At 45.8% G+C, this 25,031-nt stretch overlaps 1 protein-coding gene across 1 annotated transcript in view; it reads left to right on the top strand.

Moving 5' to 3' along the window:
• Positions 1 to 2,887: 2,887 nt before the first annotated feature.
• APPBP2 (amyloid beta precursor protein binding protein 2) overlaps positions 2,888 to 25,031 on the top strand; it is a 422,870-nt gene continuing 400,726 nt past the window's right edge. The window contains exon 1 of the mRNA XM_078679805.1: positions 2,888 to 3,312. Coding sequence (XP_078535931.1) covers positions 3,175 to 3,312 — 138 coding nt within the window. The 5' untranslated portion in view covers positions 2,888 to 3,174. The remainder of the gene's footprint in view (positions 3,313 to 25,031) is intronic.

Below are 25,031 nucleotides of genomic sequence, written 5' to 3'. Positions count from 1 at the left end.
ACCCATTTTTTTAAACAATGCAAGCAGAGCCAGCAACCATCTGCGAGGCACAGACCTCGGCGTAGTAGCGGCAGGCGAACAGACGTAGAGGGAGGAAGTGGCGCAAGCCCGAGCTGGGTAGAGCCCAGTCCAGCCCAGCCCAGCGCGCCTTACCTCACGGAAACCAACGTCCCGACGTCCCAACAGTTCGTTGCTGCCGCAGCTGCTGGTCCTAGAATCACATCAGCGGAGCCGAGTGGGATCAAGCAGGCGTCAAACCCCCAGTAAGCAGCAGGTGAACTTCGTTTAAAACCCTTCCGAATTCAGCCGCGGGTTTGCATCGAAGCTCCGACTCCTGGCTCCGGCACCTAGCGAGGGTCCAGCGTTGCACGTATGGGCGTGGCCACAGGGAAACAGGAAGCACAGCGGCGACGTGCGTGGGTTCACGTCAGCCGTTCCATCCCCCGAGTCTTAGGGTGGTCTTCCCCCAATCTATTGGCTTTTTGCCTCCACGTTTTGCTGAATCTTTACGTTGGCCTTAGGACTCTGAGTACTTTACCACGGCTAATCAGTGTTAAAGTACATGTGCTTCTCGTCCAAACGTGTGTAATGGGTGTATACCTGATTGACCTATCTAATTTACTTATAAGCCCCTTGTAGGGTAGTATAACATATAGCCAGGGCCTGTAAGTTAAATGCTACTAGTGGGCTGCAGCACGGATTGTGCTACCCACAGAAGTAGCCTTTCAAATCTGTCTCAGGCCGGCTACTACAGTGCCTGTGTGAACACTTTACTGTCATTTCGACTTGGCATTTAAAACTACCCACTAACTACTGCCATATAAATCACCCCTAAGGTAGGCAGTAGGTCGCCCTATGGGCAACGTGTTATATAAGTAAATGGTAGGACATGTACTTTTATGTTTTGCATGTCCTGGTGGTAACAAACAGTCTGTTTTGTTTTTCACTACTGTGAAACCTACTCATCTCGTAGGTTAGCATTGGGAATTCCTTAATACACTTTTAAGCTGTAATTCCTGATCAGAGAGGAGTAGCTTTTTCATGTTTCATGTATTTGGAATGGTATTGATAAATTCTACTTACTGGTGAAGTTCGATTTAACATTTCTATTTTAGAAATGCTACTTTTAGAAAGTAAACATTTCTCGGCACTTACTGCTCTGCGTGCCTGACGGCCTGTCTCCGATGCACGTCTGGGTGGGTGACAGCTACACTTTGTGCATTCCCTCTAGACAGCCTCAACACAGGAAGGAGAGTTGTGTCGGAGTACCCATCTACATACTGATGGCCTTGCCGGAGAAGGATGGAATGGCGGGGCTAAGACTTCAATTAAATATGTAGTGTCTTGTCCCCACACAAAGGGCTGATTTAGACCCCGCCACCTCCCATAGCTAGCCTGGCAGACTGGACTGGGCTGAAAGGAGGACCTGTGCTCTACAGAGTGCTGCTTTGAAGTCTGCCCAACATCAAAGGCAGTTTTGGGTATAAGTACTGGGTCTCTGATCCTCTAAAATCAGATACTTTTGGATTTGAATTGAACCTCTGTCAGAAGGACTGCTGCTTGGGCAGCCTCATGATTCCTGCACCCGTCTTCAGATCTGACGATTTACCTTCACTGCTTGAAGAAGATCAAAGCATCTCGTTGCTTGCAACTAGGAAAGGTACTTTGTTTACCGGGGCCTGTGTTGGTCCTGTAGCTGACCTGCGCTTCCACGGAGTTGACCCAAACTATGACTTTGCCCCAGGCTAGCACGACCTAAAGTAACCTTTTGGCAATACTTGCTTCTAAGCATTTTACTGCATTTATTCTTTTAAAATTCAATATCTCAAAAGGAATAGGATACTTTGACTTAAAATGTACCAGTATTCCTAAACTTCTGCCATGGGCATTAGCATCCAAGACTCGCCATGGGTGTTAGCATCGCTATGTAATTATCACCCTATTTTTCGTCTGTAGAAATTGACAGAATTCAAGCATCTCTTAAACCACCCATACTATTTTCACGCCACCACTCTGCGCCCCCCCAAAAAATCATGGAGCCAACCTCTGCCAATAATTCGTCATATGCATAATAAAGAGACTATCAACATGATTTAGAGGAGGGTGTCATGGAAAGAAAATACAGAAGTGCTCATGGTGGCCCTGCCTCAATAAATGCTTTCCCTGATGGCTCCACGACCCTCCTCCTCCCTCCGGTGTGTCAGGGCGTGCAGTGTGCTGCGAGTCGATGATGAATGCAAAACTGGCCACCCCAATTCTGACAGTCATGATGTGCTTCAATCAAAGACATAGTACTTCTTCTGACGTTTCATTTCGTTCGTCCTGTCCAAGATGGCGCGTTTTGCCGCAGGTTAAACCGGAATGTTGGTTGACAGGGAACACTAATCACCAAGAGCCCTTTTGATCTTTTGCGAAGTGCGAGCTGTTTTGAAAGAGTACTAAGTAATTGCAAATGAAGAAAAAACAGAAACTCCAACAACACAATGTAGTGTAGTGAAAAGTGTTTTAAATCAATCGAGACAGTGAAAAATTATTTCTTACTGTATCGAGACTTAAATGTACTTTTAGATTCATTAACTAACTCATTGTGTGAGACAAATTTTAAAAAGTCAATGTTGTATTGATAAAAGTACAATGAAACCGAAATAAATATCAAAGGAGTCTGATTGTAGATATGTATAAATGTCACATACAGTGCTACTCTTATACTAATGTGAGTGTTTCTTTAAAAACAACGTTTGGTGCACTTGGCACCCCAAACCTACACAGGATAAACAATAACAAATGTTGGATACAAAACCTATGGTAAATGGTACTCTTTTGAAATGGCCTCCGCTTTTCTATAGTGAGTTTAACCTCTCTTGTCCGTCTACTATTTTTCGATCTTAGACTGTCGGTAGGCACCCCTTGCGCCATGACGTCACCCCTGCGAGACACGCAGATCTAGGGTAGGAAAAGAAAAAAAACGGGAAAATAAAGGGGTGTCATAGCCCTCGCCCCCCTGAAGGTCCATTAAGGGGGGGCCTGGGAATCGACAACTTCGGGGGAAAGTAAAAAGAGGAGGACCCAAGGCACAACGTCATTATTTCAGTAGGGTTTGATACCGAAGGTGCGCCTTCTGGAGGGGGGACCGGTGCGAATCTGTAGGTTTGGGGCTCCCCATACCTGCTGAAGATGGCGGCACTGGAGCTGGAGTGGGTCCCCGAAACTTTGTATAACACTGCCATCTCAGCGGTGGTGGATAGTTATAGCCGGTCCCGCCGCGAGATCCGCTCCCTGCCTGAGAACATACAGTTCGACGTGTACTACAAGGTAAGGGCGGTGGCTTGTACTGACAGCTTGTTTATGTGGGTGCAGAGTGGTCAGTGCGAGGAGGAGGGCTGACTGACACCTTCGTTAGGGGATTGAGTGACCGGCCTTTGGGGCGGGTACGTAAATCTCGGTGAATGATTGACAGTTGACACCTGACAGGACTCGTGGACAAACTGACAGCTTCTCACTGTCTGACAAACGTTTGATGAGGCACACTGACAGGCAATATTAGAGTGACTGACTAGCACTGATGTGAAATTGACAGCGAGTCGTGACTTAGCCACAACAGCTAGTTGGTTGACAGTCTTTGTAATGAGTGACCGGCAAATTGAGTGGTTTATGATCGGTATGAGCCAGAGGGAGGGGTGATTTACAGGAAGGGGCTCACGTGCATGAGCCTGGTGAGTGGTTACTGATAGGAGCACTGAGGTGGGGCTGAGTTACACTCATTGGCTTAAAGTTAAGCTGAGGCAATGTTTGGTGGACACGACAAAATAAAGCAATTTTTGGCTACCAAAATCGGGAGCCTCCCGTCTGAACCTGTTCTAATGGCATGTATGCCCTTCAGGACCTAGCTGATCGGGCCTATAAGCCTCTGGCTCTTAGGAGCATGGCCGACTAGTAGCTGTTGTGCAGATGTAGGGTTTCTGAATCTTGAAGAGGCTGTCTGACTAGACTATATAAAGGCAGGGGCCTAATTGATAAGGAAACATTGGGCTACTCTGACATGATTTGGGGAGGTGAATAGAACTAAAAGTCTTCCTTGGTAGACTCCTCGAGTTACAACACCCTGTGACTCACAGTTCCCAAGCCAAGATGCGCAACTGGGGGAGAAAGGCATTTCAGTGACCATATCCTTGGAATCCTCTGCTACGCTGCTTGAGATCTAAGCCACTGTCGTCTGTTGAGGAAAAACATTTTGTTCACCAGAATCTTTAACTTGCATAGAAACAAACACCAAACAGATGGGCAAAAATGCACTGTTCATTTCTTCGTATTCTTATATATTTTATGCTTACGAATACTCCTGTATACAAAAAAAAGCTTGGATGAAATGCTTGGTTTAATCTCAAGTGCGTATAATTGCCCGGGACTGCATCCCAATCTTTTGTTATTTTGCATATCATGCCACATCAGCTTGGACCCAGCCATATGGAGCTAGTAGTGGAACCAAGCTATACGTGGCTGATGAGCTCTAAAAAGCTCAACACCAGTCCTATGTTGCTTGTTTTCCGTTTCAGGTAGGACCTGGCCTGGCAGTTTGGGCTAGACTGTTCAATTGGAGCAGGGTCAAGACTGATTTGTATATGGCTGCATCAACACTGCGATGGCATGGTGTGCAAAATACCAGCAACTGAAATAAATGTAGGCATTACATCCATCACTTTTTGTATACTTCAGTACAAATACTTGTGTGATATTAATTCATGATCCTCACAAATTGGAGGGTCATTGGTGGCTGGTATGAATACTGCTGCTTACTGGTTGGTCTTGTCACTCATTTCTTTGTGCAGGAAACATGCTCAATACAATGAAATAGTTTCAGTTACACAGCAATGGATTCATTGGTAAAGACTGTTTCTTTTATCTCTTTGGACCTTTTATGTACGTCAGTGGTTTTACTGATTTCACATTTTCAGTGGGACGTGGATGTATCAATTTTAGCAGTGAAACAGTAAACGTTGTTCAGGTATACTATGTGTTTCCATGTTATGCCTTATGTTTCGAACAAACCGGTTGTTACTGTGTTTTGGACAGTGTTTCGTTGGTTGAACTGTTTAAGGACTTTAACTAAGCATTTACTTGTGTCTGTTAGTCTGTAGTTGAAATTTCCACTTGTCCTACATACATTTTGACTTCAAGCCACTAGCTGTGTAATGTAGAGAGTATACCCTAACTGTGGTCTAGCTAAACACATTGTGATGTTAGCTGGTCACTTATTGGAAAATACTGATCAGAAAGTGTAGCATTAGTTATTGTGTGGTGCTTTTGTTTGTTTCGTAACCAGTTGGAGAACTTTAATATTTGTCTCTGCACGTGATCGCCAACAAATCTTCCTCCCACATGCAAAATAAATAATTACAAATGAGCAGCTAGCACTTAATAATACTCTTGACAGCACCCTCATTGTTAAAAGTAAACCTATCGGATCTAGGAAGGAGGTATAATTATGATGTGCAGGAATAGTACACTTCTACTCCCAGAACCCAGCTGCCTCTCCTATCACTCATTGACAGTACGCTTGCCTTTGACCCTGTACAGTACTCTGCTGTCTTTTGTCTAGATTTGTGCTATACACACACACACACATACATTCATTCATATGAATGCTCGCAGAGCCATCCAGTGTTGGATGACAGTGAGACAGTTAGAAATGCATGACTGAAGTTGGGGTGATAAAATAGGGCACACAAAATTATAGTTCCCTCTTATCTAGGAAGAGATTTGGTAAACTTATTCTGAACCTCACCTGGACACTTGGCACCCTTTTACATTAAGATTATTTGCTGGACAAAACACAACTAAATACTTAGTTTTTGCATTGTATTCTGTCATCATGAATTATTTTTTTAATTCTTTTATGTATCACGTTTTTGTAGTCCTACAAGTTGAGTGGGCATAGAAATTTATACATGACTGCAGACATAGATGTACAAGTTAGGGGGAGACACAAAGACATCACATTGTCAGTTACGGTGACTGGGCCATCAAGATTCGATACAAGTCCGTCTGAAGTACAAATACACAAGACAGTGGCTTCGATCATCAAACAGCTCAGGCACCCAACAAACTCCGGCGTTTATAAAAATTTGACAAGAAAGAAATCATAATCTCAGAGCATTCACTCACGGTTGCTAAATTTCGCACTCATCTGGGCATCACAGGAATAGGTCACATCATATTCATCACGTATCCATCATGCCGACAGCAGCGCCCCGCTCGGATTCTCTATACCCTCTAAGTAATTCTGATTGGGTTCCCAGATATCTCTAGGGTGGCTCTGGGGTGGGAGCAATTTACTATATGTGTTTCATTGTGTGTTATGTCATCATGAATTAGACCAAGTGTCAGGGTTTGGCTATAAAACGCCTGTTTGGTTTCATAATTGACACCTAGAAAATTATCCTTTCGTGTTGTCCTGCTAACCATTGGGGGTATTTGAGCTAATTGAACGTAAGATTTTTTTTAACGCCATTCCTCTAGCCGCTTATCTATTCCAAGGGTATAGTAATGCCTTGTCACCAGTGTAAATCTTCTTTTTCTTCCATTAAATTAAGCAACTATGCATTTTGTTCATCCAGTGTCTTGCCACCCTTTAGTTTGCTGGCAACCATTCCTCTCATTTTGAACCACTCTGTTTTGTTGGATCTGTTAGTTTACAGGCCTGTTGCCTTATACAAGGAAAAACAGAATATGTTTTTAAAGAATCATTCACCTTTCCATATATTCTTTCATCTGCTGCCTTCAGAATTATTGCCTCCTTCAACAGGCTTCCTTTTGATTTCACATTTGTTGTAAAAAATAAGGTCTATGTAGGTATTGGTGTTATGTCACATACTTAAATGGCTAGACTTACAGTTGTAAATGAAATTTCAGAAATCTTGTCACTTTTCTCCAAGTTGGCTGTAGAAGTTCTCGAGACAAATCATTGTAGGTTGTTTTACCTGTTAAATAGTCCTTTGTCTGGCTCTGCTTGACTAAAGCAATGTGAAATGTATCACCCCTATTTTCATCACGGCTAACTTTTGCTTGTAGCTCTGTAGCTTGGTGTTAAGTTGGCAACTTCCTGTTAGCCCTCCGAAGTTCCTGTCTTCATTCTTCAAGTCACCACTTTAGAGGCCTACAGGATTTGCTTTATGGTACCGGCCTAACATATCTGCATTCATACCAAGCATTGGCAAAGCCAATAGGCTTTGCCTCAGCGCTGTGCAGGTGAAACCTAAAAAACATTGACAAAAACAAAATATTGTGCAGAGGTGAAATCTATTGGCTTTGCCAATGCTTGTCTAATTAAGCAAAGACTTAGAACCTGAAACTACAACTGAATCAACCTTTTCTCAACAGGCGGGTCTCTGGCTGATCAGGAAGAAGAGAGTGATTTTTTTGGTGGTGTATATAAAAGTAACACAGATTTTAAGGCACATGGTAAATCAGGATGCAAGCCGACCGTGCAAGCAGTTAAAAAGAGTTTAGGCACTATCATACAAAAATAGTTTCTGCCAAATCTTACACCGAATCCGAAGGGTACTGTAATCTATTGTTATAGCATTTACTGCACATTATGTAAGTCTGAAGTGCTTTGCAACAAGTTCTTTGTCCTCGCAAAACCTGTAGATGGTCGTCCTTGTAAGCGTGCCGGTGTTTTAGGCTAGGTATCTCTGTCCAGACAGTGCAGTGCTTGGCCAGATCCCACCCAGCAGCAACATCAGCAGCCTTACTTTATTATTACAGAAAGCCTTGGAGCCAGGGATTATATAAATCTTAATGTGCATATCGAAAGCTCTGTGTGTTGGTAAAGAGAGTGGGGGAAGACGGCTTGCAGATGCACTTGTATGAAGTGCTTGTTCGGAAATTAAATAAAAAAGTACCTTCAAAGCGAGTAGCCAGGGGAAGGACTCTGACCAGTGGTCAGTGACTGGAAGCTGTACTTGACTTAAGCTCCACGCCACGGCATGGACAGAAAAGCAGAGCAGGAAATGAAAGCAGACAATGTGCTGGCCAATCTGAAGCACGTAAATTAGAGTGACGTTGGAATCGATGAATGGTTAATTCAGATACGTTTTGGGTGGGTTGTTATCCCCAGTTAAGATTTTCTATTTTTAATACAAGAGATTTTGCAAGCACTTTAAAGGCGAAACCTAAAAAGGAATAGTTTCTTGCTGCTTCTTGGGTCTTCCCATATCTTTGTCCATTGAGTTGGGAATTCTTTGCACACCATTATCGAGTAAGCACCCTCCTTCCTCGACTACTCGCAGCAACTGGAGGCAGGAGCAGCGGCTATCAACTAGCATGATTGATACCATTATCATTTCTGGCTTACACTTGTGTCTTTCGCTAGAAGCACTGGTAGCAGTTTAATGTTCTCAATGTCAGGGAGACTAATTGTCGATCTTTTTCTGTTATATTGTTGAACCACATTGTTGCACTTCCCTTCGTCTCTCCTGTTGTCTCCTCCTGCATCCTCCCTCTAGTTTTGTCTCTCCTTCTCTCCTCTCTCAATGTATTGAGACTGAACTATTTTGTCTGATGCCCGATGGAGCTACCTGGTTCAGCTATAGGGGAGATGGGCCGTGGATTCCCTCCTTGGTCGTCACCTACCCAGTTGGTCTTTAGACAGACTTCTTTTCGTCTCTCCTTATTGTCTCTTCCCTTATCCTCACTTTCTCACCTCGCCTACCCCCCACTACTTTTCTCTCTCCTTTCTCTCCTCTCCTAATGTATTGCTGATTGTTTGATGTAATGTGTAATTGTTGATCTTTTTCTGTTATATTGTTGAACCACATTGTTCCACTTCCTTTCGTCTCTCCTGTCCTCTCCTCCTGCATCCTCCCTCTATTTTATGTCTCTCCTTCTCTCCTCTCTCAATGTATTGAGACTGAACTATTTTGTCTGACGCCCGATGGAGCTACCTGGTTTAGCTATAGAGGAGATGGGCCGTGGATTCCCTCCTTGGTCGTCACCTACCCATTCGGTCTTTGGACAGACTTCTTTTCGTCTCTCCTTATTGTCTCTTCCCTTATCCTCCCTTTCTCACCTTCCCTGCCTCCTCCACTACTTCTCTCTCACCTTTCTCTCCCCTCCTAATCGTATTGCTTATTTTTTGATGTATTGTGTAATTTGTTGAACTTGTTCTATTACATTGTTGATTCTCATGTAAAGCGCTCTGATACCTTCGGGTCTAGCCAGCGCTATATAAAACTCTTTTAAATAAAAAAATAATAAAAAAATCATGTTTTTGGATAGCTAGAAATGGTAGGGTTAAGAATTGCAGGCACATGGAGCTAGTTACTCATAAAGAAACAATGATACTGGATAACAAGTTCCGATTGATCGAAGTAAGCAGTGTACTGAAGTAATAAGTGTTCCGTTCTCCTGGTAGATGAGTAGTCCTTGGGTTTGAGAGCTGATTATTCTTACCAGATACAGCATGGTCAGAGCTTGTGCGTGCTTGAATAGGCTTTTTCACTTCATGTAAGATGCTAAAGGTAAACAAGCACACTGAGTCAAGGAAAACAAACAGTCTGTGGGTAGATGCAACAACACCTTTTCTCTTATATGATGGGAGAGCAACCTGTATGTCCCACTGTTACAGAGATTCTAGCTAGTTGAGTGCTGGGAATTTACTATGGTACATTTCATGGTGCGTTGGTGAATTCTCTGCTTCATTCCCCTTTTTAAAAATACTGTTTTTATGTTTCTTTTTTTAAGTGATCTGCGCAGGACTGGCACCTTCTGTGTTGGCATTTGTTCGTTCCCCAATTTCTGTGCATATTGTGCTTCTAAATAAAATGAACACTCTTGCAGATGAGCCAGTAAAACAAGCATTAACAATGCAATGGTCTTGGCATTGTTAAAGTTAGAGCTATTGGCATTGCTCATGACATTATTTTTATTTATTATGCCCCACACACACACAGAGCCCCCCACACACACAGAGCCCCCCACACACACAGAGCCCCACACACACACAGAGCCCCCCCCACACACACAGAGCCCCCCACACACACAGAGCCCCCCACACACACAGAGCCCCCCCACACACACAGAGCCCCCCCACACACACAGAGCCCCCCCACACACACAGAGCCCCCCCACACACAGAGCCCCCCCACACACAGAGCCCCCCCACACACACACACAGAGCCCCCCCACACACACACACAGAGCCCCCCACACACACACACACACAGAGCCCCGCACACACACACACACAGAGCCCCGCACACACACACAGAGCCCCTCACACACACACACAGAGCCCCGCACTCACACACACAGAGCCCCGCACTCACACACACAGAGCCCCGCACACACACACAGAGCCCCCCACACACACACAGAGCCCCGCACACACACACACACAGAGCCCCGCACACACACACAGAGCCCCGCACACACACAGAGCCCCACACACACACACAGTCCCCCACACACACACACACAGAGCCCCCCACACACACACAGAGCCCCCCACACACACACACACAGAGCCCCCCACACACACACAGAGCCCCCCACGCACACAGAGCCCACCCCACACACACACACAGAGCCCCCCCCACACACACACACACAGAGCCCCACACACACACACACACAGAGCCCCGCACACACACACACAGAGCCCCTCACACACACACAGAGCCCCGCACACACACACACAGAGCCCCGCACACACACACACAGAGCCCCGCACACACACACACACAGAGCCCCGCACACACACACAGAGCCCCGCACACACACACAGAGCCCCGCACACACACACAGAGCCCCGCACACACACACAGAGCCCCGCACACACACACAGAGCCCCGCACACACACACAGAGCCCCACACACACACAGAGCCCCACACACACACACAGAGTCCCCCACACACACACACACAGAGCCCCCCACGCACACAGAGCCCCACACACACACAGAGCCCCACACACACACACAGAGCCCCACACCCACAAGGCAAGAAAAGTGGCACAATCAGGGGTGCAGAGGCAAGAAATACGGCACGATCAGGGGTGCAGAGGCAAGAAAAATGGCACAATCAGGGGTCAGAAGGCATGAAAAACGGCACAATTAGGGGGCAGAAGGCAAGAAAAACAGCACAATCAGGGGAACAGAGGCTAGAAAAACGGCACAATCAGGGTAACAGAGGCAAGAAAAACTGCACAATCAGGGGGGCAGAGGCAAGAAAAACGGCACAATCAGGGGGGCAGAGGCAAGAAAAACGGCACAATCAGGGGGCAGACGGCAAGAAAAGCGCACAAGCAGGGGGCAGAAGGCAATGAAAACGGCACAATCAGGGGGGCAGAAGGCAAGTGGGTTCACGGGCTTCAACAGCACCATGTGTATGTAAAACTGTCATCGTTCCAATAACATTTATATTTATTCCGCTATATGCTTCCAGTTGACCTTTCAAAACTTGAAACTGCTTAATAACTACAAATTCATTGAGAAATAAAATCTACATCTGATCTATGTTGACAAGATAGCATACTGCAGTAGCACCTGTATTTTTTGAAGCATGTTCAAACACAAGCATTTGCAATGCAATAGGTCTCGCATTTACGCAAGTTTAAGCTATTGGAATTGTAAATGACACTGCGTTTTATTTGTTTTAAAAACAAAAACACTAATAAAAGGCATTATTTGCACTGTTATTAGCTCAAACTTGCGTAAATGCGAGACCTATTGCATTGCAAATGTTTTTTTTGCCAGAGTTTGCTTACATACGCAATGTCGCTTCCATAACAGGTACATAGTAGTGTGATACACAGAAGAAGGGCAAGAGAGAGCATGCGGGAAGAAGGGATAAGTAGAGGGAGTGTAAAAGGGGAGAAGATGCAAGAAGGATGGAGACAGGACAAACGGGCACAATGGGGGACTTAGGGACCTGTAAGCAGAGGCGCAGCTATCTTCGGTGCAGCAGGTGCAGTGACACTGAGGTCCAGGGATGTGACAGGCCCAACAGACCGGAATTCTATCTTTATATTAATACGGGCCCATTTCTATCGCTTGCAGAAGTGCAGATGACACCCAGGCTACCGTGATGCCAGTAGAAACGCCTGTTGTAGTAATCTCAGTAGGTAACACCGAGTGCTGGGCTTGGCTTGTGCACCGGCTCTAAGAGAAAGCCAGATCCTTGGCTCTAGTTCCTTCTGCACATTTGTTGACTCACCCACCTCTAGAGGGAGACCAGGGGTGGGTTTCATTTCATACTGCCTTCTCAGCTGTTCGGTCTATGTGATTTGTGTACTGAATTATGCAGATCGATGGTCCCCACGTTCTTGAATCCCATAAAACGTGCAACCAGTTAAACCTGCCCCAAAATCTCTCGACAGGCAATTTAAACCTCGTTGTTGAACCCGCCGGAGAAGCTCCATCACCTCTTGTTAACCCCAAACCGTCACATCTGCCGTGGGCCACGCCCGCCTGCTTTAGTGCCACCGAGTTCTCGCGAGTTGCTAGCTTGGGCTTTATGTTACAGATCTAATCCCGAGCCGCACAGCCATTAGCTCGCTAATGTCTCTGGTCTCCTACAAACTGCCACTAATTTATCAAGAAAAGGCAGTTGAGAGCCCTGCGCATGCGCGCTGTGTTGTTGCCGGCGGCCGCTTCGTCCCAGATATGTGACTATAATTTTTTTTACTGCACCCAATGCCCGTTAAACCTCCGTATGAATATGTCGAGGATAATCTGTACCCCATACCCATAGCAATGGGGATCCTGTGTGGCTTTGGAGGGACAGTTTTTAGCAATTCATTTCATAAATGGCTGAAGAAGGGTACAATTAAGTGACAACAAAAATGCACATAAAATATATGCTCAGTAACCACAAACTGTACAATCACCATAAGTGAGACATATTTACAAATATACATTAATACAAACCAAACAGTATAAAACGAGAAATGCCTATCCTCATTAAATGTTCAAGGCACCAGTCCTAGTATCTAACCTACAAGCCAGCAGGAAGCTTTTTCGATGTAGTTATTAACCCGCTAGCTTGCCTATACTGGAATGCACAACTTTCTAGGGTCAAAAAATCAGGTTAAATTAATCTTGAATCACACTCCTGATATGCCCTTTGTGTAAATTCTTCCAGTATCGTGCCAACGCGTTTCGGACCCACACGATAATCTGGGGTACTCCTCAGGACCTGGACTGGAAACTTGTCCTGTACTGAACTGTGGCGTGTTTAGCACTGTGTTCCTTCTTATCAGAGAAACTGCGATTCTGTAGGCGGGATTTTCAGTGTTCACCCTTTTATAATGTCTCCTCGCAGAGGTCGCTCGCGTTTCACTCGGCGGTGTCCCTCCAGCGTCTGCCGGTCAGATCTTCAATCTTCGCCTCTGTCTCACGATCAGCTTTGCAATTTGGCGTCTGACGTCAGTTGCAAAGCTGATCGTGAGACAGAGGCGAAGATTGAAGATCTGACCGGCAGACGCTGGAGGGACACCGCCGAGTGAAACGCGAGCGACCTCTGCGAGGAGACATTATAAAAGGGTGAACACTGAAAATCCCGCCTACAGAATCGCAGTTTCTCTGATAAGAAGGAACACAGTGCTAAACACGCCACAGTTCAGTACAGGACAAGTTTCCAGTCCAGGACCTGAGGAGTACCCCAGATTATCGTGTGGGTCCGAAACGCGTTGGCACGATACTGGAAGAATTTACACAAAGGGCATATCAGGAGTGTGATTCAAGATTAATTTAACCTGATTTTTTGACCCTAGAAAGTTGTGCATTCCAGTATAGGCAAGCTAGCGGGTTAATAACTACATCGAAAAAGCTTCCTGCTGGCTTGTAGGTTAGATACTAGGACTGGTGCCTTGAACATTTAATGAGGATAGGCATTTCTCGTTTTATACTGTTTGGTTTGTATTAATGTATATTTGTAAATATGTCTCACTTATGGTGATTGTACAGTTTGTGTTTAATGAGCATATATTTTATGTGCATTTTTGTTGTCACTTAATTGTACCCTTCTTCAGCCATTTATGAAATGAATTGCTAAAAACTGAAAAATAAGTAAAAATACTAAACCACAAGTGTGTCCACTTAGATTAATTTGGTAAGTGGTACCAGACTTTGTTGTAAAAATAACCTATCTGGTCAATTGCTTCTTTGTTGTCTCAGTTAGAGTGGTCTAGGCCAGATAGTGTAAAGACCCAAGCCTTATTTGTTTCTCCTGTTTGGAGGGACAGAGCACTCTGCCTGTACTCTCACTGCACGTCTCCGTAGGAGACACGCCCATGCACAAGGACCGGACTCCCTGTGAGGGCAGGCGATGAGGGAAAGCTGCAAGACAAGAGGGAATGCCTGGTAAGGTTATACAATACACCATTGGCCGTTCACATCCCCACTTCTTTCCCTCCCATCTCGCCAGCAAAATAAGCATGCGGAGACCCTAACTACAGTCAATAGAATCCCTACCTGTCCACAGGCAGCTGGCCCCAGGAACTCGACGAATATCAGCAACACCTACAGGAGAATCTTGGAGTAATCATCCCATTTGACGTTGTGCTCACTTTATTTGTTTGCTGCACAAATATGTTTTGTGTGAGCATCCGCCACTGATGTTATCATCTGCGTGGGATTCTCTGTATTTCTGACTCTGCGTAACTTTACCACATTCTCCCAAAGCTCCGCTGCCTATTGTCACAAAGCGCTGTGCAGAAAGCTTTTTAGTTCATCTTTGTCGTAGTGGCCTGTCATAGTTTGGTATTTGACATGGGTCCTGGCGGGAGCTTCCACACCAGTGATAGCAGTGACCGCCGTTGTCATTTCCCAGTGTCGTCAGTGAGGGCAAATGGGTCCACGCACACATTGCCCAAAGTCAGCAATTAGCGAAAGTCTAGGAGGATGCTAACAGTATTGCAATAGCGACACTCAGCGGTCAATCAGGGTAGAAACAGACGAGCATCAATCACACACACACACAACGTCATTGCACAGCGGGGAGAGGAGACACGTATCAGATTAACTGGGGCAAAGAGAGGGATTTAGGAAGAGAGAGCGTGTGACGTGGAGAGGGAGAAACGGAATAAAATATTGAGAGAAAAAAACTAAGGGGGCGAGGGAAAAAGAGAGGGAGGCCAAAATAAACACCAAAAGAGAGATATTAAAAGAGAGGAAGATAGACAGGAAAATAAAGTGAATATAACATGCGGAACAATACTACTGGCCATAAAGGACCGACTAGGTGCACCGCAGCACACGCAGACATCGAAATGGACACTGAGGTGAGAAACAGACACTGAGAAAGAGAGGCAGAGAAATGAGAAAAGGGCAAACAAGCGGAGTGACGGGGCAGAGAGATGTAATATGTCCGTGAGAAAGACAGCGAGGGAAAAAGTCAAAGAATCTAGAGGGCGAGAGAGTGAACTTTAGAGCAAGGTTGAGGGAAAGTGCACAGATCAAAAGAGAGGCTGCAGAACACAAGTAAGGGAGAGAGAGTAAGAGGGAGAACGAGGCATCATGGAGCAGTGACGGACAGAACAAGCACTCACCTGAGGACGACTTCTTCCGGCGGCGGTCGGCCTGAAATGGCTGCCGCAAAGCTCCGACATTTTCGCGATTCGGGGGCGTGTTTTAGCAGTTGAGTGACGGATGACATCACGGCTTAAAAACTGCAAAAAAACGCCCCCGAATCGCAAAAAGACAGGGCTTGGACAGAGTGATTCCCCTCTCCTCCAATGGCTGGCCTCCGTTTAGGAAGCCAGCCAATGGAAAAGAGGGTCGGGTTCAAGCCCCCATACTGCCAAATCATAAAATCTCGGACTCCGCCCACTGCTTACGCAGTGCGACGCAGTCCTCGACCTAAAAAGACCAGGCTGAAGGTGAGAAGTCTGTGCACCACACAGATATGTAGATGTGCGTCTATCTGAAAACAGTCCCTGGATATGCACCTCTAGCAACCTCCATGTATGCAGGCCCAACCTGCATGGGACTATCACTTGTCATCTTTTTGGTTTAACTTTGGGTGGCGCTGCACCCTTGTTGAATTTCCCTAAAAAATTTGTATGCTTCTGTATGACTTTTTTAGTGACTGCTCAGGAGGAGGCGCCATGGTCTTGATATCTGGCAGCGAGGTCAGTGCTCTCCTTATCTGGATTCTTTTTGCAATCCCTTAAGGTGCCTATCACGGCAGGTGTACCCTTTGTGTAAGTGCAGGCAAGGAGATCACCTGTGGGGCATTCTATGTGAGCAACTTGCTGCCTGTTTGCTACAGAGTTGAAGCAACAATAGGCTGAGTAAGACTGATTTTGTAATGCTATGGAAAACTGGATTGGAAAGAAGCAATATCATGAGCAGTAGTAAAGTGATAAAGTGCAAAAATTATGAGCGGAAGTGCACAGATAGCTATTATATAATGCTGAATGAGAAATAAATGTCAAGATCACAGCAGAAATAGGAAGAACAGACTATCCAATTGCCATTGGGATAACATGTGCTCAGCTGCAACATGGAAAGCAACTCAACAATACCCAACATAGTTTGAAAATGTGTCATTCTAGGATGATTGACAGTTTTTGTAACATTACTGCATGTTAATATACAAGAATCTATGGGTACTTCGAGAGCGAGCACAATTTTTAGAATTTGTCTTGGGATGAGTTAGGTAAAAAACGAAACAAACTCCAGAGTGGTGTTTATGGACAGCATGTAGAGCAAAATCTGAAATCGGTTTACCTGCCTGGAAAACTACTAAATGACAGGCATTTTCTCCAGTACTCTCCTATTATAATACCCAACGCTAAATACTGCACTTCTGTTATATACATGGCCCTTTAAAGCACCAGATGTTGATATTCAGTTTAATGGTACTCCGTTTACTGACCCCTGAAAGATATAAGGCTAAGATTGCCTAGCCTAAATCTGATTTGAACTCCTGATTTTTTTTTTTAGTTCGAAGCCTGAGCTGTCTGGTTTGTAAAGACTTCTTAGGGACATTGGAAAAGCTCCCCTGGGAATGCATTCCACCTATTGCTTAACATTGGATTTTCTTTATTGTAACTCAGTTACTTGCTTTTTTTGTTTTAGGCTGCCCAGGATGTTTCTGTCCATTCTGTGGAGCATAGCCCATTTACTGCTTTCTTCCACAAGTGCTCGCTTTCTGTAAACACGCCTTTACATTTTGTTCTTATCTTGTCACATTTACTGTGCATTCAAAGACAGAGGTCAAATGTCGGGCTCTGTCTTCAGAGGGACCTTTAAATCAGAAGATTTATGTGACAATCATGCTGGATACTGGGGGTGTGCTACTGGAAGGCTGTACCGTGTTATTTTTTCTAGCACACAAGAACATTTGAATGCCTTTAAATTTACTTTGCAAATATTTCCAAAGAAAAGAAAATTTTTGGTAATTCTGTGGTGTGAAAGAAACACATTTTTTAATATCAAAACAAATTGATTCATTAGTTGATGCCATTTCCACACATTATTGTTTGTGCGCTCTATATTTTTATCAGAAACTGTATGTGCTGTGGGTGCTCATCAATGGAGCGCTCTCGGAGATGTTCCCGATCGGAAGAGGCACGAGACAGGGCTATCCCCTCTCGCCCCTCTTCTTTGGTCTGGCGATGGAGTCCCTGGCCTGGCTCATTTGATCTGATGACCATATTCAAGGATGGAAGTGGCAGAGCTCATATGAAGACAAAATCGCCTTATACGCGTATAACGTACTGGTTTTCCTCATGGAACCGTCTCGGTCTGGCCCGACGCCTCCAGGCGTTGCGTTCCTTTGCGCAGGTCTCTGGCCTGCGATTGAATCCAAATAAGTTCATCCTGGTCCCTCTGCACATATCGAGAGATTGTTTTGACTGGCAATCTACAATACCCATCAGACGACAATCATTTAAATATCTAGGGATCTGGGTTGCGTTGCTCTCTGAACTCGCCTGGCCGCTTAACATCACCCCCCTAATCAAGAGGGCCAGAGAGGACCTCCGTAAGTGGCAAACCCTGCCCGTTAACCCACTGGGGAGAGTCGCCCTCTTCAAAATGATGATTCTCCCCAGATTCCTATATCTGATCCAGAATACCCCTTTCCACCTCCCACAGACCTGGTTTAAGGAGCTAGACAGTCTTGCCACCAAGTTCCTTTGGAAAGGAAAGAGACCACGAATGGCCATCCCCCCCAATGCCGGATCCCGCCCTTCAAAGCAGGCATGGGGATGACTGACTTGTATCTGTTTTATCTGGTAACCTGCCTACTCACTCTGCATGGGGGCTGATCTGACCTGGCATACAGAATCGAACTGAACGAATTGGGTTTTCCCAGAATCCAGGTGATGATGTATGGAGGGCCTATACCCAGAACTCTGCCTGTGGTGACATGAGCACCTCCTTGCACGCCTCCCTGCACTACACCCAGTGGACGAACTAACTCAATACACTCCGCTCTGGCGAGGCGCCTGGCTCCGGGAGGTGAGTGAACTGGAAGGGTTCCGGGCATGGAACCTGATCGGTATCTCTCAACTAGGTGATGTGTGGGCCAGCGACCATATGCACACTTTCAATGAACTGCAAACCCTTTATTCCCTCCAAACATCGCAATTCTACAAATACTTGCAACTGCGTCAAGCCATTTACACACACATGCCAAACGTCATGACATTGCCATAATAATAATAATATCCACATTTGTAAAGCGCACAATCACCCGTTAGGGTCTCTAGGCGCTGGGGGCCGTCGGGAAGATTAAGCAAGCTATTGCCCAGAGTCACATGGTGCTGGGGTAATCTGCCGCCGGTGCCGGGGATCGAACCGTGATCCCCAGATTCCGGGGTCAGTCGCCCTGGCCGCGGCGCCAGCCCCCCAGAAGCACAAACCATGATGGGAAACCTGGGGAAGGGTGGGGTCTCCCACATATACAGCTCCCTAATTAACAGCTCCCTAACTAACAACACTCCAACCACTCTGAGCTGCCTCAGAAGTCAATGGGAGGGCAGGGTGGCTCCCCTCAAGGAATAGGACTGGAGGGACGTCTTGATGACACCCAAAACCATCACCACCTCAGCCAGGCTCCACCTGGTCCAACTGTGCTGCATACCTGACCCCAAGACGTCTCTATACCGTTGGCCTGCGATCAACTCTGGCCTGTACTCGCTGTGATCAGAACCAGGCAGACTTCTACCACATGATGTGGACTTGCCCCCTCATAACACACTACTGGGAAGCAATAGAGAGGGAACTCGGAGAGGTCCTGGGATGGGAGGTTCCACACAATCCACTGAACACACTCCTGGGGGTCACAGATGTATTAGATGGCTCCAGTGCAGACAAACGTTTTCTAAGTACGGCCATGGTGGTGGCCAAAAGGGATATCGCTGCCAATTGGAAAAGCCCTACCTCACCTACCATAGCAAAGTGGCGCAAGGGGGTGGACTGGTGTGCGGCATAGGAAAAACATTTTTATGAAGCTTGAGGATGCCCAGCCAAAGATCATAAGATTTGGGGCAATTGGGTTGGTCATGTAGAATAAACAGGCATTGTTTCACCAGCTCTGTCAATTGTATATGGCCTCGTGAGACCATGGATTGCAATGCTCACTAAACTCCAGGGGCATAATGTGGATTTTATTTATAAATTTCAAACATATAATGGGGCTCATGTGGGCGCATAGTGCATACACAAAATAATACAGTGCCGACATAAAGGCATACAGTAAATGTCGCTTATCATTCACTATCCTGTTAATTACATTACTGTATTACAATCAGGACTATTCCGCTGGGACATATCAGAGGTGAACAACAAATGGGTTTAAAGCGGACTCCAAATATCTTTAGGCCGTGACGTTATCGGCAATTCTTTTGCAAATAGCTCCAACTGCTCCTTGCTGTAAACCCTTTAATCCACTGTTTTAGCAGAGGCGTGTACCTTTGTTTCCACAGTTTCAAGCCACACTTCGCTTTGTGAGTAACATAGCAACTGCCATAAACCTTCTGTGAGCTGGTTGGAGTGGCTTAACATAACCGAGGAGCGACAGTTGTGGGGTATGTGGGACCATTTAAGACACCATGGTTGAAAGGGCATTCTTTACCTTGGCCCAAAAAATGATTCACTTGGGGGCGCGACCAGGCTAAATGCAGAAAATCAGCCTGTTTCGCTCTACACCAGGAGCAGGCTGCATCCACTCGCAGCACATAGCGGAACAGTTGGGCTGAAGTATAATGTGCTTGCTGGAGGTATTTAAAACAAATAATGCGGAGATTGCAATTTTGAGTAACCATGCCAGTGAGTGCACAGTAGTCGCCCAGCTCCTTAACAGTCAGGGGCCTGTTTAGTATCGTAATTGTTTAGAGCCTGCTGCCTGTCGACGTGCATTTCCTTCAGCATGGCAGTGTAAAGTGTTGTGATAAGACGTTTACGTGTTGCGTTGGTAAGCAGGACCTGAAGTGCGTTTAGGATGGCAAGCATAGCAGGAAATAACATGTATAGTTGTTTTAGAGCTCCTTGCAGACGGAGGTGTGTGAAAATTAGGAGAGGGGTTTGTGGTTGGCTTACAGCAAATTCCGGGAGTGAGATGAAAGACCCCCCCCCCAGGAGCATATCCCTCACAGTTGCATGGCCGCTTCCCTTAAGGATAGCCAGACCCCGCTTCTTCTGTGACAGATAAATCTGGGTGGTGCACAAGAGGGAGTGCTGGTGCATAAATCTTGAAAGAAAAATTGTTGGACAGAATGTTGAACAATGTCAAACATTCACCCCACTACAGAGATCTGAGCCTAAATCCATCGTTTTTTTGCACCCTATGCCATTCCAGTTTTCCCCCTCATCAGCCAGGCCAGCTTGAATCCAGTGGCATTGAGAGCATGGGGCCCACGTCTGTGTATACCCGTCCACTCGGGGTGACAAATGCAAAAAGAACAATTGCCGGACAAAATGTTGAACAATGTCAAATATTCCCCACAATACAGAGATCTGGGCCTAAATCCATCGTTTTTTGCTCTCCAGGCCACTCTAGTTTAAACCCAGGCATGTGCAACTCAGTCTTGACCTTGCTCCCCATGGGAACAATCCTGCCCGACCTGCCAAGCCAGGTCCTCCGTGGACCGGAAGCAAGCATCCTGGGATTGGCTTTGGGGTTTCACCCCTCATCAGCCATGCTAGCTTGACTCCAGTGGCATGGAGAGCACGTGACCCACGCCTGGCCATACCTGTCCACTCAGGTGAGGAGTTGGAGGCTCAAGACTGATTTGCATCTGGCTGACTCCAAGCTGTGTGGCGTGGTGAGCAAAAGAACGGTGGATTAAACCCAGATCTTTTTGACTGGGAGTGAATATTTGCATTGTTCAGCATTCCATCCTTCTTTTGTTCCTTAGGCTTTTGTCGCCCTAAGTGGGAAAGATATGCCTAGACGTGGATCCCGTGCTCACTGCGCCACTGGATTCAAGCTAGCTTGGCTGATGAGGGGTTATGCTTCGAAACTGGTCCCAGGATGCTTGTTTCCAGTTCAGGGCGGACCTGGCTTGGCAGTTCGGGCTTGACTGTTCTCAAGAGGAGCAGGGTCAAAACTAATTTGCATATGGCTGGGTCCAACCTGGGATGGCATAGAACAATGGATTAAACTCAGATCTTTGTGACTGGGGGTGAATGTTTGCATTGTTCAGCATTCGGTCCATCATTTGTTCCTTTTGCATAAATTGTCGTCTTTTTGGCCCAGGTGGTCAGAGTGTGCCATGCCTCCATTTAGCATTTTACTGTGTTGATCTCCGAGTGGGGGGATACCCGACCTTTTTTGTGGCAGAATGGCCATGAGAGAAAGAGGTTATGCATCCTCCGATTCAACAGCCAGATGTGGTACATAATCATGGGGGTGGTACCAATTGTGTGCAAAGTATGCTTGAGCACAAAGATAATATGATACACATCTGGGGCCCAAAATCCACCCTGTGTATATGAAAATGTTAGTACAGCCCATTTAATCTTGGGTTGTTTGCCCACCCATGTGAGAGTTTTATATATGATCTTGAAGTACTGAACAAGTGTAATGGTAGTGAGTTTGAAATATAGGCAGTATTATCATTTTAGCGCAATTCTGTCTGCTAATGACAGTTGGATCCATCTAGTGACTAGTTCTTCTAATTTAACTATTGCTCTATTATAATTCTTCTTTATAACCAAATCTGGGTCCCTGCGATCCCAAATTCCCAAGTATTTGATGGGGTCATCACTCCATTCCAATGGGAAATCAAGTGGGAATCTTTTAGGTGTGCAGCCTTAAGGGCAGGATAACCGATTTTGATCAATTTATTTGGAGCTAAATGTGTTGTGGGGTCACGAATATAGAGCACCATGTCATCGGCATAGAGAGTTATGCTGATGGGTCGCAGGTAAAAGAGTCTGACGCTGACACATTTTGCATGCTAGTGGTTGTAGGGTTACAGTAAATAGCAGTGGGGACAGGGGGCAGCCCTGCCAAGTGCCTCTATACGCACTGGTGTTGCTACCAGTCCCTTTATTCTCAGCCTCGTGCTTGGTCCAGTATATAGTAGTTCTAACCACTTAGTTAAGGTGCGGGGCATACCCATAGGTTGTAACACAGAAAATCTTTGATAAAGGCCTCTGCTTTTATTAAGGGTCCTAATTGGTGAAAAAGGAAAACTTTTGTGTTGTGGATCCTGTTGGTGTGAAGCCCGATTGGTCCGGTATCATTAGCGTTTGCAATATTGACTGGATTCTGGAGACTAAAACTTTAGCCAATATTTTGTAATTTGTATTAATTAATGAGAGATGTCTGTAGAATCCGCATTGGTTTGGTGGTTTATCTGGTTTAAGAAGTGCTATCAGTAAAACTTCACATTGAGAGGGGGTACCAGTTCTTTTTCACAGGCTTTGGTGTACGTTTCATGTAGGTGGGGCGTTAAAAGATCGCTGAATTCATTATAAAACTGCCTAGTTAGACCATCCGTCCCAGGCGTCTTGCCATTAGGCAATAAATAAATTGCCTTTATTACCTCCCCCACTGTGATGGGTTGGGACAAATATTCCAGTTGACCCGAGGACCGCTACCCCAGGGCTATATCCTCCATGTATTCTACAGTTTCGAGTCCGGCGCAAATGCCTGCGTATCATAGAGTTTGGTATAGAAAGCATGAAATGTTTTTTAATGGATGGTGTGTGCCATTCTTGCCCCTGGTTGTATGTGATTGGATTGTGTGTGGGGGCCCGGGGTGCATTTAGCTTGTTAGCCAGGCTGCGTCCAGGTCTGCCTCCCTCTTAATATGCCTGTGCCACATGGCGGCGCGATAGATATTGGATCTCCCAGTCCACCATTTCGTGGTAGGCTGTCATTTTTCCCCTGAGGGCCACAAGAATCTCCATGTGACAGGCTTCTTCATATTCCCTTTGAAGATCCTGTATCTCGCTTCCTGCATGTGTAATTGTTTACAAATGTCCTTTCGAATGCACGTCTGTTTGCTAATGCAGGTCCTGCATATAGTTAGTTTGAACGCTTCCCACAAAGTATCTGCTCCCTCCACAGTGCCCGTGTTGAATTAAAAAAAAAAAACCTCCACAATGGCAGTTCGTATTTCTACTTGAAACACTTGATCAGGCAATGCAGTGTTGGAGAATCTCCAGCTAATGCAGGACGGTCTGTAGGGAATGACAGTACCAGTTTGACGGGGGCGTGGTCTGAAAGTGTTTTGGGCATATTGGCATATTTCTTCTGTCCAGGAATTCGCCTCGCGGGTGGTGAGCCAGTAATCCAGAAGGGACCACGAGCTGTGTACCAATGTGTTGGAGGCGTGTTTTTCAAATCTGTTGAGCGGACCCGATCTATCCAGTGCCGGGTGTAAGCAAAAATTCAGGTCACAACCCCATAAAGTAGCCTTTGGGGACAGAGAGCAGAGCTTAGTCCATATCCTAGTGTAGAAATCGGGGTAGTCTATATTAGGGCCTTATGTATTAGCTAACTTTATAAGAGTGTTGCCCATTTACCTTGCACTATAATATTTCTGCCCTGCCTGTCAATCCCAGAGTGGGTTAGCAAGAAAGGGGTGCCCCATTTGATCAACAACACCCCCCTTTCATACGAGGAATAGGAGGAGGCCAGTCATGTTGATGCCCACCTTGGTTTCTTCGTTCTGAGTCAAGTGGTTTTCCTGCAGCAACTCAAGCAGGATATTCTGATTATCTAGGTATGCTAAGACTTTGTGAATTTTATAAGGGTTTAGTCCATGTACATTACACGTAAGGAAGGAAATGCGTTGTCGCCATGCCTCTAACTGTAAGAGTAGTACATTCAGATGGCTATTGAACCCATTTCTGAGCTTGCCCTGTCACTGTAAAAAAAAAAACGGTGTAGTAACAAGATAACTCCCCCCAACGCCCCACCCACTTCAGCATCCCAATCATGCTAAAGACATACCACAGTTTAAACATTCCTGTTAACAAATAGCCAACCATGTAAAACGAAATCCAGTTACACTAGTAGAGAAAAGGAAAGTTTACTTTGGGATAACCTGCTGTTGGGCAACCAGAGACCCTGAGAAACCTGCAGATGAAGAAGGAGGTGGCCAGGATAAATCAGTTTCTATTGGTCCACAGAATCTGATTCAAAGGGTGACTGTGGGAGTAATAGTAAAGTCTTGCTTAGCTGTGTCCCATAGAAAAGTTGAAATTTTGACTCGCCAGGTTGTTCTCTGTCTCATTCACCTGGCCCCAGGAATCAAGTGGTCAGGACAAAATGATGCGGAATAGCTTCACCCCCTTATCACCGCCATACCTCCATACCTCATTGTCCGTCAACCGGCGGCGCCGGCAGTGCCAGGATAGTGGCGGCAGCCTCAAAGGTGAAAGCTACAACATAGTGTCATGGACTATACATGTCATTTAAAAGTCACACTCTATCAGGTTCTTCATCCGAATCTGCCTGGGAGCAATGGCGAGGAGTTTATTTTTTATTTTTTACGTAGTCCATTGGTGCTTTGGGAGACACGAAGATCCTGGGTTTGCCACAATCATTTATGCGCAGTTGGGCT

This window comes from Lissotriton helveticus, chromosome 3_1 (assembly GCF_964261635.1).
Source record: "Lissotriton helveticus chromosome 3_1, aLisHel1.1, whole genome shotgun sequence".
NCBI classification, from domain to species: Eukaryota; Metazoa; Chordata; class Amphibia; order Caudata; family Salamandridae; genus Lissotriton; species Lissotriton helveticus.
This window is presented reverse-complemented; position numbering and strand designations above follow the sequence as displayed.